The following is a 14,382-nucleotide window of genomic DNA, read 5'->3' as shown; positions in this document are numbered from 1 at the left end:
CAGTAACTCTACAAACAGTAACACTACAAACAGTTACACTACAAACAGTAACACTACAAACAGTAACACTACAAACAATAACACTACAAACAGTAACACTACAAACAGTAAAACTACAAACAGTAACACTACAAACAGTAACACTACAAACAACACCACAAACAGTAACACTACAAACAGTAACACTACAAACAATAACACTACAAACAATAACACTACAAACAGTAACACTACAAACAGTAAAACTACAAACAGTAACACTACAAACAGTAACACTACAAACAACACCACAAACAGTAACACTACAAACAGTAACACTACAAACAGTAACACTACAAACAGTAACACTACAAACAACACCACAAACAGTAACACTACAAACAATAACACTACAAACAGTAACACTACAAACAGTAACTCTACAAACAATAACACTACAAACAGTAACACTACAAACAGTAACTCTACAAACAATAACACTACAAACAGTAACACTAAAACCAGTAACACTACAAACAGTAACACTACAAACAGTAACACTAAAACCAGTAACACTACAAACAGTAACACTACAGATGGAAACATCACAAACTGTAACAACAATTAAAAATCACTGAACAAAATGGAAAGTAATGAACAGAACTGAAGTGAAATCCGTATGGAACGAGTATTTGGTGGGAAACTCCCCACACCTGTAAAACAGTATACATTTTGAGTTACACTTCCACACAGCTTTTGAAGGAACTCGGCAGGTAGGTTGTTCCAAACATCTTGGGGAACAAACCCCAGATTTTCTGTGGATGTAGGTCTTTTAAGTCCTTCTGTCTCTTCATCTAATCAATGATGTTGAGATCAAGATTGTGCAGGGGCCAAAACTATTACATCCCCCCATGTTCTATGTGTATATATATATATATATAAATTAGGGCTGTCAATTAATTGAAATATTTAATTGTGATTAATCGCATGATTGTCAGCAGTAAACTTGTGATTAATCACAACTTAATCGCACATTTTTATTTGTTCTACATGGACCTGTAATTAATACTTTAATCAACATGGATAAATATTGATGCTTTATGCAAATGTATGTTTATTATAAGTGAAACTAAATTCAACATAGAGAATGAAGACAAAATATTCTTGTAAATGTTTTAAAGTAATTGTGGTGTTTTAAATTATGTTAATCATCAGGACACCAAACAGAACTTCTGCTATGTTTCCACACGGACGGTTTTAATTGGCGGATTTTTTTGGTGCTCGATTTGAGACTTGGCGCAAAACAAATGTTTATTGATTCATAATTATTTTTTCGTGTAGTTTTTTTTTTTAGATTTGTAAAGATCAAAAAAAGAAAAGATGAGGAAATACGTGTGTTGCATTGTAGCTTTTAATTTAGTTTTTTTTAAATATTTATTTATATTTGTAAGAAAAATGGTCGTACAGAAATTCCTGCTGCCTTCATCACGCATTAATAAAATTAGTAAAAATGCAATTTCTTTTCTCATTAATCTACAGTCGGTCCCCATAATTACAAAGTGAAAACTGAATACTAGAAATATTTGTACTTTTCTTTTTACTTGGCAAATAAAATGCACATAAAAGAATTCAGACCCTTTCAAACAACACTTGAAAATGATCTCAGGTGCCTCCCAGTTCTCTTAATCATCACTGAGATGTTTCTACAACTTGACTAAAGTCCACCTGCTTAAAATTTAATTGATTGGACATGATTTGGAAATGCACACACCTCTCTATTAAAAGCATCACAGTGCATGTAAAAAAAAAACAAAGCCATTCAATGGGACTGTTTCAAGACACACATCTGGAGAAGGCGTCAAAAAATTCTCAAGAGCACAGTGACCTTCATAATTCTCAATTGGAATAACTGTGGCACAACCAGGACTCTTCCAGAGCTGTTCTTCCAGTCAAACTGAGCAATCAGGGGACTTTAGTAAGAAAAGTAGTGGCCAAGAACATGATGGCCATTCTGAACAAAGTTCCAGAAGGACAAACTTTACTTTAGCCCCTCACCAATATGGGTACTGAGATTGAATATGATAGATACAGTTACTAACACACAGAGAAAAGAACTTTCTCAAGCTTACTTAGAAGAAGAACTTAATTCCATGTGGTTCATTTTATTCTGTTTATACCAGACACTGAGACAAATTTGCATCCATTTTCCTTTAATGCAAATATCAAGACAGATGAAGAAACAAGACAGATCCTGAGTAGAGGAAGAATTATGTAAAAGGTTGAAAGTTGATATCAGAGCAATGCTTGATGTTATACGGATGTTAACAGTGAAGCTGATTTTCACACTTGAGCTTCTCAGGTTTAAATCAAGTCCCATATGTTTCAGATGTAAATCCCGTGTTCACTCATGTCCTGCTATTGTCCTGTTACCCTGCTGTGTGCACCTGTTCAGTGTTTACTCCATGATATGATTAGGGATCGTCAGTGTGACTCCTGCAGTTTTCTTTATTTTATTGTGAATATTCATTTCTAGCACTAAATCTACACCTTGATTTCTGCTTCCAGTTTTGTGTTTATTATTGTCAAGGTTTTGTTTTTCCCTCACCAAAATGTGACATTCATCGTTTGCTCTATTTTGATTCTTTGAAATTGGTGGTATGAGTGATGGTTGTAAGAATGGTGGTGGGAGTGGTGGTTGTAGTGGTTGGGGTGGTGGTAGGAGTGGTGGTAGGTGTGGTGGTTGGGATGGTGGTAGGAGTGGTGGTTGGGGTGGTGGTAGGAGTGGGAAAACATGACATAAGTGTGTACAGAAAAGGATTAACGTCTGAAATAAATGGGTCACAACTGAAAGTTTGAAAGCTGGTTGGAGTTGTTGTTGGAGTTGTGGTTGAAGTTGTGGTTGGAGTTGTGTTTGGAGTTGTGGTTGGAGTTGTTATCGAAGTTGTGGACGGAGGAGGAGTGCTCATCGGCACAGGAGCTGATCCCAGTATGACTGTAAGAAGAGAACAGTGTTATTATTTCTCATCACACTCATTTATTTCAGTATTTGTTTACTTCAGACGAATCAGGATCTTTTTCTCACCCTGCGTGAATTCAGGATTGATTTTCAGCCCATTTATCTCATTTCTGCCGCTGATGGCGTCCAGGAAGATGTATTTAATTACCACTGAATTGGTTTGGCTTGAGGGGAACATGATGGCGGCCTGAACAACCACAGATCCATCCTTGTCACTAGATATGAAGCCAGAGAGATAATCATAATCCTGAAATTCTAATCTGAAGATATGCATGCATATGCAATCTCTGTGTGTGTGTGTGTGTGTGTGTGTGTGTGTGTGTGTGTGTGTGTGTGTGTGTGTGTGTGTGTGTATAAATGAATGAGTGTGTGTAAGAGTGTGTGTGAGTACTGACACTGTGCCTGAACATAAGGAAAATGTTGTAAATGTTCTTGAATTTGCTGTTAGTGAAGGTCCTACCTGAAGTTCATTTCTGTTACACCTTGATAAAATGTGTGTGTGTCGCAGGTGGAGCAGCCGTACACTGAGTAGAGCTGAGAGGAGAAAGAGAAAGATCAGATTGAGAGATTTCAGACATGCAGAATCTCAGTGACCTGCTCACTTTTCTCTCTGTTAAAAGTTCATATCTGGAATTGTGTTCTGACCTCAAGTCATGAATTTCACTTTCTAGAACGACAAAACTGACGGAAAAACATGTGATGAAAGTTTAATGTGAATATTCTGTAAAATCCACTCTGGTGTTTGACTTTCAGACAAACTTTAGAAGAAAGTGATGTATTTTTCCTGTAAGACGTTAAAAAGGTCAGTGTCTCACCGCACTGCTGACTTCCTCATACATCACATTATAGTCTGGAGATTCAGGGTTGAGGAGAGAAGGTGTGTAGATGCGGTTGGTGATGTCCAGGGTGAGGTCATAGGTGATGGACTGGTCCATGTTCACTGATTTCAACTTCAGCAAATTTGCACCTTCAGCACAGCCTACATTATTTCAGCATTAATAAACAAGAAATAACAGAATGAACAGCATTAAATGAAATATTGAAAAATTCATAAAAACATATGATAAAAAATATAGAAATTTTTAAATATTTTTTTTAGTTTTAAATTTAATACATTTGAGCTTAGAAACAAATCTATAGCAGTGTATAGTTATAAAATAAAATAGATAATATTATAAAATATATGAATATAATATCAATAAAAAATGCCTTTAAAGAAAGAATTAATAGATATTCTAGATATTAATAAAATAGATATAGATATTAATAAAAGATATTCTACCATAAAACAATAAACATTTTCTAAAAAATATTATTAATATAACAAAAATATAACATCATAAATTCTTTTTTATGAATTCAAATATTCAAATTAACTCATGAACACATAATCAACTTTCTATTATTTGGGACTCTACAGATGATTGTTATAATAGAGATTTTAACATTAGTTGTAATTCCATGCAGAACAACATGGAATCATGACTGGGACCTCGTACCTGACACGGCTATCAGGGTGAAGCAGAGACACGCATAAGCGTACCGCATCACTGACACCTCCATCTGGACGTTACGCAAAGTTGGATATATCGATCTGAAAATAAAAACGCTAGAGTGCGAGTGCAGCTCAGTAAAATCAGCAGGATCTGAACATGGAGCAGCTCATAGCCCTTATGAAGAGGCCGTGATACGGAAACAGGTGGAGCTTATACATTTTTTTAAATAAATGTGTTTACTGTAACTCTGATTCATTAACGAGGGCTTATGGAAAGTTTGTTAATGATGTTTATCTGCATCAGCTTATGTCAATAATTTATTGCGCCTTCTTTTTTCTGTAGCAAATAATGTGTAATATTTGAATAACATATTTCTGTCAATTAGGCGTGTATAGGAAAGTTTTTAAGTTTGCTGGAAGATTCAAGGATATTAATATATATATATATATATATAATGTATTTAAATATTTACAGGTGCATCTTAATAAATTAAAACATCATCAAAAAGTTGATTTATTTTAGTAATTCAATACAAAAAGTGAAACTGGTATATTATATAGATTCATCACACACACACACACACACACACACACACACACACACACACACACACACACACACACACTGATATATTTCAAGTGTTTATTTCTTTCTATTTTGATGATTTTGGCTTAGCGCTAATGAAAACTCATTATTTATTATCTCAAAAATGTGAATATTGGAGACTCGTGCTGTCTCACTCTAATCAGCTCATTTAATCCAAACACCTGCTCAGGTTTCCTGAGCTTTTAAATGGTGTCTCAGTCTGGTTCAGGGTCCACACTCATGGGGGAAGACAGTTGTTCATAGTTTTCAAATTACCACGTAGTTACATAGTTACTATTACATAGTTATTACATAGTTACAACTCAACTTTGTATCATTCTTACATTCTGTAAAGCCACGTTGTTAAAAGCTCTAAAGAAATAAACTTGAATTGGATTTAAAATTGAACAGGCCACAAAAAGACCTTATCTATAGTCATGATTTATCCTTATGTTCACAAACTATGCTGATGAATCCATTATTTCTATTATTCTCCACATGCTTCTCCACATGCTTCTCCAGAGAACCATCTAAGCGTATGTGGACCGGTGCAGGTGAAAGTCCACAGATCTACCAAGACTGGATCACTTGTGGGCTATTGGAGTGACTGCTGTAGATGTTTACCAGACTGTTGGCTCTCTAGTTTCTGAAAAATGGTGTGTAAAAATCTCTTGAAAAGTTGGGAATATTGTATTATGCTTGTTAAGTTTGTTTAAAATAGATCTTTTGCTAATGGTGTGATAGTGAAGACAGGAGATCATCTTCCTTGACCAGTGTTTAACATTATATAGTCATTAAAGATCAGTTTGGTTGTCATTTTTGTGATATCTTCTCCTGTAACCTTCTGACCTGTAAACAGCAGAAGATAGAATACAGATGGTAGACATTTATAACTGTGTGAGGAAGACTGAGGTGGATGAAGATGGAGAGGAAAAGGTTGAACATGGTTGAAGAAAGTGGGATGGTATATGATGATTAGTTCATTTTGTTTAACCAATCAACTTTCTTTTCTTTTGTTCAATAATAAATGAATATGCATGATTGTGTTTCTTGTGTGATGGAGTTTCAGGTTGGAAGCTACCTGAAATTCAATGTTTACTAGGAATTTCACTTTAAAAGGTGGATTTCCAAGACACATATCACAGGGATTTTCACTTTATCATGATGGTCATGTGTTTAAACCCATGGTAGCAATAAAGGGAAGACCAGACTAGTTTAACATAACAGATTTTATTAGATTATGAAGAAAGATAAAAAAAAAAAAAAAAGATCCAAGTCAAACACACATGTTTTTCAGCAACAGCTGTAACAACTTTTATTCCATTTTCTCACACCAGCTTGCAATACGATGATTTTCCTTTTCTTTTTATGAACCATACACTGTATTATTATTATTATTATTATTATTATTATTATTATTATTATTATTATTATTATTATTATTACAGTTACACAATGTAGCTGGTTGTAATGGTACATGGTCACGCCGTTTTACCAAAGAAGAGCTGATGAGTCAGAATGAAACACTATACCAGATATAAGAAAGTGCTACAACATTAAGGAAAGGATAAAGAGATGTCATTGGTGTGTCCTCAGGATTAAGGAATAAGAATCAGAGCTGGTTCTCAGTGGGATCACATAGTGGTGGGATGGGTGCTGGTTGTTGGGGAAGAATGGTGTCATTGTTGTAGGGTGATGTTGTAGTTGTGGTCATAGTGGTGGTAGGCCAATTTGTGGTTGCGAAGGTGGATGAGTGGTGGTTCACCGGTAGAACAATCTGTGACTGAAGCTATAGGACTATTTGTGGTTGTTTGTTTGGTGGGGTGATTTAGGGTACAAGTGGTGGTTATAGAGATGGGGTGATTTGAAGGGACGAGTGATGGTTGGAGTGGTGGGGTCTTTTGGGGGACAAGTGGTGGTTATAGAGATGGGGTGATTTGAAGGGACGAGTGATGGTTGGAGTGGTGGGGTCTTTTGGGGGACAAGTGGTGGTTGTAGAGATGGGGTGATTTTGGGGACGAGTGGTGGTTGGAATGGTGGGGTGATTTGGAAAATAAGTGGTGGTTGGAGTGCCGGTTGGAGTGCTGGGACTGGGTGGGTGTAATAATATTTCAACAATGGGACAAAATATAACTAATTATTATGATGCAGTAAGTTTGGAGGATTAAAAAGAATAGCTGGTAAGGAAGTAGACAGTAAAAGAAACAGTATAAAAGAGAAATGAATTCAGGGTTATAGGAGTTTGGTAAAAGAAAGAAGAGGCAGCATTGTGAGTGGTGATTATAATAGTGGGATGTGTGGTTGGATGAGTGGAGGGATGAGTGGTGGATGTAGTAGTGGTAGGACGAACGGTGTTTGCACTGGTAGGACGAATGGTGTTTGTACTGGTAGGACGAACAGTGTTTGCACTGGTTGGACGAATGGTGTTTGCACTGGTAGGACGAATGGTGTTTGTACTGGTAGGACGAACAGTGTTTGCACTGGTAGGACGAACAGTGTTTGCACTGGTTGGACGAATGGTGTTTGCACTGGTAGGACGAATGGTGTTTGTACTGGTGGGATGAGCGGTGTTTTTACTGGTGGGATGAATGGTTGAAGGAGTGGTGGAACGAGTGACTGGATTGGTGGCGGTCATACTGGAAGGATGATTAGTTGTGATGGTAGGACGAGTGGTAGCTGTAGTGCTGGTTGAAGTGGAAGGAGTAGATCCGGATATAACTGGATGGAGGCACAAGCATCAGCGGGTTTTAAATCTTACTAGTAATCAATCTGTCCAAATAACTCGAAGACAAATCACGTCCGCTTACCTTGTGTGAATTCAGGTTTGAATTTAAGATTGTTTATTTTGTTAGTGCCAGCGATCGCGTTCAGGAACAGCTCCCTGATTGCACTAGCGTTGAGTTGGTTCGACTGGAACACGAGTGCACCTTTTACCAGCACGCTTCCGGCTTGATCACTGAGGAAATGGAAAGAGAAAAATAACAAGCGCTTGGGGGTTTACGCATGCATACAAAGTCCTCTGTCCTTTTAATATAAATATTTATTTAAATAAATATTATCACAGCACGGGGAAATGGAGTGATACCTGAAGGTCATCGCTGATACTCCTTGATAAATCTTGTGCGTCTGACACGTGTTACAGCCGTAAATAGAGTAGAGCTGAAGAAAGAAGAACAAACTCAACGGAATTAGCTTTTACAATATGTTATTGTGTTTATATGAAAAAATAAATAAGCTAGAGATTGCAGAAAAGAGATCTGATGCCTGTTTAGAGCTCATTGTGACAATGTTTCATAGAAGATGCAGCAAATGCAAGAAATTTCACCATTAAAATGTTTTATTTGCTCCCCAGACATTGTACTTAAAAAATTTAAGATATGCAATAAAACGTTCATTGTTGCAAAAAAAGTCTTGTATGTAGCTAGCTAATATAACTAGCTGATAGTGTTTAATATCAGCTTACTACTGTGCTGAACTTCATCCAATCTGCTAAAAACATTCACGCAACTTATTTTTAACCTTCCAACCTCCCCTACACCACCCCAATGCTCGCCTACAACACAAAAGACGGATTAGCGCTGCACCAAGATCCCCCGATCTTAAACGGCCTCAGTTGATTTTATCGCAAATTTCTTCTGGATAATGATTTCCAAGTTTTTAATTAACATTAAACACAATTATTAAACATTAAACACTGAGCCAATGTGTTCATTATTGGATTATAGAAACACGATACGAACCAAGACTGTGTTTTTAGCTTTTGGCTTTCTAAAATGTTCTAACTTTATAGTCCATAACAACTTTGTGCTCAGACTTTTCAATTAAAAGTAGAAGAAAGAAATAGAACTCACAGCGCCAGTCACTTGCGATACCAATATTTCATAATCGGCAGATTTAGAGTTGCTGAGGGAATTGTTGTAGGTCGGGCTGATGATGTCAATAATGAACTTGTACTTCATTGTCTTCTTATTTTCCTCAGATTTCCCCAAACTCACTCCTGTAAGAGAATCCACAGGGTTAAAATAATGACCTTTAACAAACACTATGTATTAATTACTGTTGTTGCATCACTCTGTATAATACATTTTTTAATATACTTAATGAAAGCTGTATTGATGTCCTTTACTATTATATAATTAAGTATATTAATATTAAATATGTGTATAAATGTATATATATTTTATATTTAAACATATATTAATAATAAAACATTTATTATTATTTAACAATTCCCCTCTGGGATCAATAAAGTATTCCCATTCTGATCAATTTGATTATAAAGTATTTTATACCATTATAATATTTAGAACTGCAGTAGCCGTGTGTGAGATGTGCATCTCAACCATGATGGAACATTTTCCCTTTTGAGTCTTCAAAGTTCCTCTTAAGGTTTCTTCCTCAGACCATCTCAGGGAGGTTTAAGAGCAATATGGACTAACATATGAAGTTAAAAATGATATTAGTAATAAATTCCTTTCTGTAAAACTAATTTGGGACATTATTGTTTAAAGTGTTACATAATGAGACCATTTCAGCTTCATTTCTTAATTTCAGAGTTCAAATCTTTATATAAAGTGAAACTGCTTTTCGTAGCTAAAAACTAATTCAATAAAAAAAAGAAAGAAAAATTGCAAATGATTTAACCGTAATACAATGTCTTACCTGACATCACTAAGCAGAATGCCAGCCATGTGTATCTTCTCATGGAGACGTCCATCTGGAAAAATTATGCAAATATAAAATATCTCTGAATTGTTCCTGAAGTCGAGGTGTGCAAAGTGGAGAGTGTATTTTTTTGCAGGCTGATTCGAAGAAACTGAAGCGATTTTTCACCTGAGTCCTGTTTTTATCAAGCGCGCAGCTGATAAGCTCCAAATTAGAGCCAGCGGTAGTTAATAATACACTGTAGCGACAAAAGTTTGTGGGCATCTAAGCATATGGTTGGGAAAGTCCCATTTCATATTTGCAATTTGCTGTAATAATGAGCTCCAGTCTCCTGGAAAGATGTTCCTCTGGATTTTGTGGAGATTTGTGTGAGATTTTATTCAGCCACAAGGATGTGTGTAAGTAAGGTCAGGGACTGATGTAGTTGAGGTGAGGAGGCACAAATTCATCCCAGAGGTGTTTATTAGGTTTGGAGCTCTACAGCAGAAGATCTTTCACACACTTCCAACCCATGTAAAGCAGATCTTCATGGAGCCGGCTTTGTGCACCCAGCATTGTCATGTTTGGGTTTCTAAGATAAAGTGAAGATATAATTTCATGCTACAGCATCCAGAGACGTCTGATACAATCGTGTGACTTTAACTTAGTGCTAGAAATTTGAGGAAGTAACTGTTTGCTGATCTATTGTGTTCACCTGTACTGTGTTCACTCTTTATTTTCCATCCTTTGTTCTCTGTAAAATCTAATCATGCACTTTTATCGTTAAGTTGAAACCATGTTTTTCAGTTCTTGTTCTTGTGTGTGTGTGTGTGTGTGTGTGTGTGTGTGTGTGTGTGTGTGTGTGTGTGTGTGTGTGTGTGTGTTCTGGTTTGACCTATTTTTTGGATCATTGTTGTCTGTCATTTTCTGCTTAATTTTTGGATTTGCGTGTCAAGTTTACATGTTACAGTCATGATTTCTGATACCAAAACAAAATACACAATTCAACGCCGAAGCTTCATGGACCCCATTTTGAGAAAAATAAAGCGCTGAAGAATAGAATAAAGATACAGGTTTATTAGTATGTTGTGAAGTTTAATGACCTCAGGTTGAGAAAGTACGAGGTGGTTCCAGGGTGAGAGAAGAAAGCCAGGACATGCATGTGGGTTATGTTTTGGTGGACACAATGCTTGAACAATAGAGCAAAATGATGTATATCGACTACTAATGTAAAAGGAATCCAAAAAGGATCATTAATTCATCCGTCCATGTTCCAGGAGGATCTTCCAGATCCAGGAACTACTTTCTCTCTATTTTTATAGAAATCTAATCTCTAAACTTCTGAGTAAACAAAATCTAGATATAAACAGTGCTGTGGCACATACCATATTACAATCTTTAAAACATGAAAAACTATTACATATAACTATAAAAACAAAAACAATAAAAACACAAAACTCTGTCATTTCATAATGTTCTTGCTATGTTATGTGACCGTGAACGTTGTGATACATTTTACTGGATAATATACGGTCCATCGTGAGCTTGCTGCATTTGACATGATGTTAGAACAGAATACATGTGAATGGATTTAATTAAAAAAGCAAAACACACCACAAAAGAATTGAAAGAATTTACTTTGTATCAGTTATACCACTGTAGCATAATGCTAATACTAAATAATATAAAATTTGTAATTAATTATTTAGTATCATGTTTTGAACCCACACAGGAAGAGCGTCGTTATAATTCAGATTTGTTTGTATATAATATAAATGAATATATATGGTTTTGTTTGTATGTTGTGGCGCCCCTAGTGGCGAAACATATTAATTACCCGATTAAAAAAAGGAGCTGATGAGGAAAAGCAGGCAGAATGAAACACTGTAGCGGAGAAATGAAGTGAGAGTGAAGGGATTTTGATTAAAGGATGAGGCGGCGTTGGGTTCAGTCGTATTATCTGAGGTTGGATGAGTTGTGAGATTAGATATTGGATGAGTTGTGAGATTAGATATTGGATGAGTTGTGAGATTAGATATCGGATGAGTTGTGAGATTAGTTGTGAGATTAGATATCGGATGAGTTGTGAGATTAGATGTGAGATTAGATATTGGACGAGTTGTGAGATTAGATGTGAGATTAGATATTGGACGAGTTGTGAGATTAGATATTGGATGAGTTGTGAGATTAGATATTGGATGAGTTTTGAGATTAGATATTGGATGAGTTGTGAGATTAGATTTTGGATGAGTTGTGAGATTAGATTTTGGATTAGTTGTGAGTTTAGAGGTTAGATGAGAGATTGGCTGAGTAGTAGAACTCTTGGTGGAAGTCTTGGTTGGAGGAGACGTGCTGGAGTTCAATGGTGGTGAGACTATATGGAAACATCATTGTTAGAATTTCTATATATCTTCTACCAGATCAATAAATTCTTTGCAATTCATATAACCAGCTCACATACACACCTTCAGTGAAAACACTGTTGATTTTAAGGCCTTTTATTTTACCATTGCTATCAGTCGCGTTCTTTAACAAGTCTTTCAGCATATCTGCATTGACTTTGCCTTTCAGGAACTCCATTAAGGCTTCTACCAGCACGGTTCCAGAATGGTTTCTGAATGAAATGATTAAAATGATTAGAATCTCTGAGCTTGTGTTCAGTCACACGTACACACTGTAACCCTGTGCCCTGGTACAATAAACACTGTTACAACATGAGGAACTGCAGTGATATTTTACCTGAAGGTCATCGCAGATACTTTCTGATAAGACGAGTTTGTGCTGCACGAGGAGCAGCTGTAGATGAAGTTCAACTGAAAAAAAAAAATAATAGAATCACATCTCGAGAGATTAGTTTGGGATGTTTGATTACTGCGAAAAATGGATTTGATTCCAATCTTTAAAAAAAAAAATATCCAAGTGATTAGTATATAAAATAATATAGAATATAGAATTAGTATAGAAAATAGTATAGAATGGAATATAAAATATATTATATTTAGACGATTTGATAGAAAATGTAAAATACAATTAATGAAGAAAATAGTATATAGAATATAAAATTTATATATAAAATAATATAGAATAAATAATTATTATAAAAAATTCAATAGAATATAAAATAGTTTAGAATAGAACATATTACATAGAAAACTTTATAGAATATTGTTTATAAAATGTATATAGAAAATAAAATAAAATATACAATTAATATAGAAAATAGTATGGAATATAGACTATAAAATTAATATAGACAATAATATTGAATATAAAATTAATATAGACAATATTATTGAATATAAAATTAATATAGACAATAATATTGAATATAAAATTAATATAGACAATAATATTGAATATAAAATTAATATAGACAATAATATTGAATATAAAATTAATATAGACAATAATATTGAATATAAAATTAATATAGACAATATTATTGAATATAAAATTAATATAGACAATATTATTGAATATAAAATTAATATAGACAATAATATTGAATATAAAATTAATAAAGACAATAATATTGAATATAAAATTAATATAGACAATAATATTGAATATAAAATTAATATAGACAATAATATTGAATATAAAATTAATATAGACAATATTATTGAATATAAAATTAATATAGACAATATTATTGAATATAAAATTAATATAGACAATATTATTGAATATAAAATTAATATAGACAATATTATTGAATATAAAATTAATATAGACAATAATATTGAATATAAAATTAATAAAGACAATAATATTGAATATAAAATTAATATAGACAATAATATTGAATATAAAATTAATATAGACAATAATATTGAACATAAAATTAATAAAATAAAAAAATAGTTAGGAATACAGATTAAATATATAAAATATAATGTAGACTAGATTACAAAATATATCCTATCGAAAATATCATAGAGTATAAAATACAGAATAAATAATCAAAGTAGCCGATATAGAATTAATACAGAAAATAGTATATAATATTAAAATATAGAAGTTATTCAAAGAATAATAATAAAATAAATACAAAAGATACATTATATGTAATAGGTGTCAAATTGTATATATACATATATATAAAATAAACAATGTTTTAAATTCGAATATAAATACATCTACATTTATTGATTTATACATTAATTATTGATTTAAATTGTGTAATATTTGATTCACTTCTTTTCCTTCCTGGTTCCAGTTAATCGTTATATAAAGAGGGAACTGTAGGACGTGTGATGATGAGTGAGGAACTCACGCTGCTGTTAACTTGAGAGAACAGTGTTTTGTAATCAGTCGTGTTGGGTTTCAGTAGTGTGTTGTTGAAGATCCGGTTCTGGATGTTCACAATCAACTTGTACATCAATGAGGTTTTCGGAGCTGCTGAAGAGTTCACAGAACCTTCAGGAGAACCAGCAGTGAAGATGATCAGTACCCTCAGATTCATACATACACAGAGGATCTTCTTGTCATTCTTTTTTTTTTTTTATTAGCAACAACAATATCGTAACCCCACATGATCAGATTTACCGCTATTACACATGATGTCAGGAATGAAATCAGAATCATAATAAAAGTTCTTCTTATTGCACCTGCACTTCTGATGGAGTTCTCTTCAGTTGGAGCTCTCTCTCTCTCTCTCTC

At 34.1% G+C, this 14,382-nt stretch overlaps 3 protein-coding genes across 3 annotated transcripts in view; all 3 read right to left on the bottom strand.

Moving 5' to 3' along the window:
* Positions 1–2,590: 2,590 nt before the first annotated feature.
* LOC310728243 (uncharacterized protein) lies at positions 2,591–3,851 on the bottom strand. The gene is made up of 4 exons (XM_083545453.1): positions 3,811–3,851; positions 3,456–3,529; positions 3,062–3,210; positions 2,591–2,971 (listed from the first exon to the last, which is right to left on the bottom strand). Exons 1-4 carry the CDS (start codon positions 3,832–3,834, stop codon positions 2,610–2,612), a joined length of 609 nt encoding a protein of 202 aa, XP_083401579.1. The 5' UTR covers positions 3,835–3,851; the 3' UTR covers positions 2,591–2,609.
* A 2,439-nt stretch (positions 3,852–6,290) lies between these two features.
* On the bottom strand, positions 6,291–9,909 carry LOC310728103 (uncharacterized protein). The gene is made up of 5 exons (XM_083545254.1): positions 9,739–9,909; positions 8,928–9,073; positions 8,162–8,235; positions 7,884–8,032; positions 6,291–7,794 (listed from the first exon to the last, which is right to left on the bottom strand). The coding sequence occupies exons 1-5, from the start codon at positions 9,791–9,793 to the stop codon at positions 7,241–7,243; spliced, it is 978 nt and encodes a 325-aa protein (XP_083401380.1). The 5' UTR covers positions 9,794–9,909; the 3' UTR covers positions 6,291–7,240.
* An 868-nt stretch (positions 9,910–10,777) lies between these two features.
* LOC310728104 (uncharacterized protein) overlaps positions 10,778–14,382 on the bottom strand; it is a 5,493-nt gene continuing 1,888 nt past the window's right edge. The window contains exons 2-5 of the mRNA XM_083545255.1: positions 13,997–14,139; positions 12,460–12,533; positions 12,186–12,334; positions 10,778–12,094 (exon numbers count right to left, since the gene is read on the bottom strand). Coding sequence (XP_083401381.1) covers positions 11,562–12,094; positions 12,186–12,334; positions 12,460–12,533; positions 13,997–14,139 — 899 coding nt within the window. The 3' untranslated portion in view covers positions 10,778–11,561. The remainder of the gene's footprint in view (positions 12,095–12,185; positions 12,335–12,459; positions 12,534–13,996; positions 14,140–14,382) is intronic.

The sequence above is a fragment of the Silurus aristotelis genome (assembly GCF_946808225.1).
Source record: "Silurus aristotelis genome assembly, chromosome: 6".
Classification (NCBI taxonomy): domain Eukaryota; kingdom Metazoa; phylum Chordata; class Actinopteri; order Siluriformes; family Siluridae; genus Silurus; species Silurus aristotelis.
This window is presented reverse-complemented; position numbering and strand designations above follow the sequence as displayed.

What these genes read in the sequence shown, in the direction of transcription:
- LOC310728243 (XM_083545453.1), bottom strand. Translation starts at nt 3,834, where the DNA reads ATGTATGAGGAAGTCAGCAGTGCG. An exon ending in ATGAGGAAGTCAGCAGTGCG is followed by an intron (nt 3,530 to 3,810) that starts GTGAGACACTGA and finishes TTCTCCTCTCAG; the next exon opens with CTCTACTCAGTGTACGGCTG. An exon ending in GTAACAGAAATGAACTTCAG is followed by an intron (nt 3,211 to 3,455) that starts GTAGGACCTTCA and finishes CTTCATATCTAG; the next exon opens with TGACAAGGATGGATCTGTGG.
- LOC310728103 (XM_083545254.1), bottom strand. Translation starts at nt 9,793, where the DNA reads ATGGACGTCTCCATGAGAAGATACACATGGCTGGCATTCTGCTTAGTG. An exon ending in GTATCAGCGATGACCTTCAG is followed by an intron (nt 8,033 to 8,161) that starts GTATCACTCCAT and finishes CCATTTCCTCAG; the next exon opens with TGATCAAGCCGGAAGCGTGC. An exon ending in CAAACCTGAATTCACACAAG is followed by an intron (nt 7,795 to 7,883) that starts GTAAGCGGACGT and finishes GCCTCCATCCAG; the next exon opens with TTATATCCGGATCTACTCCT.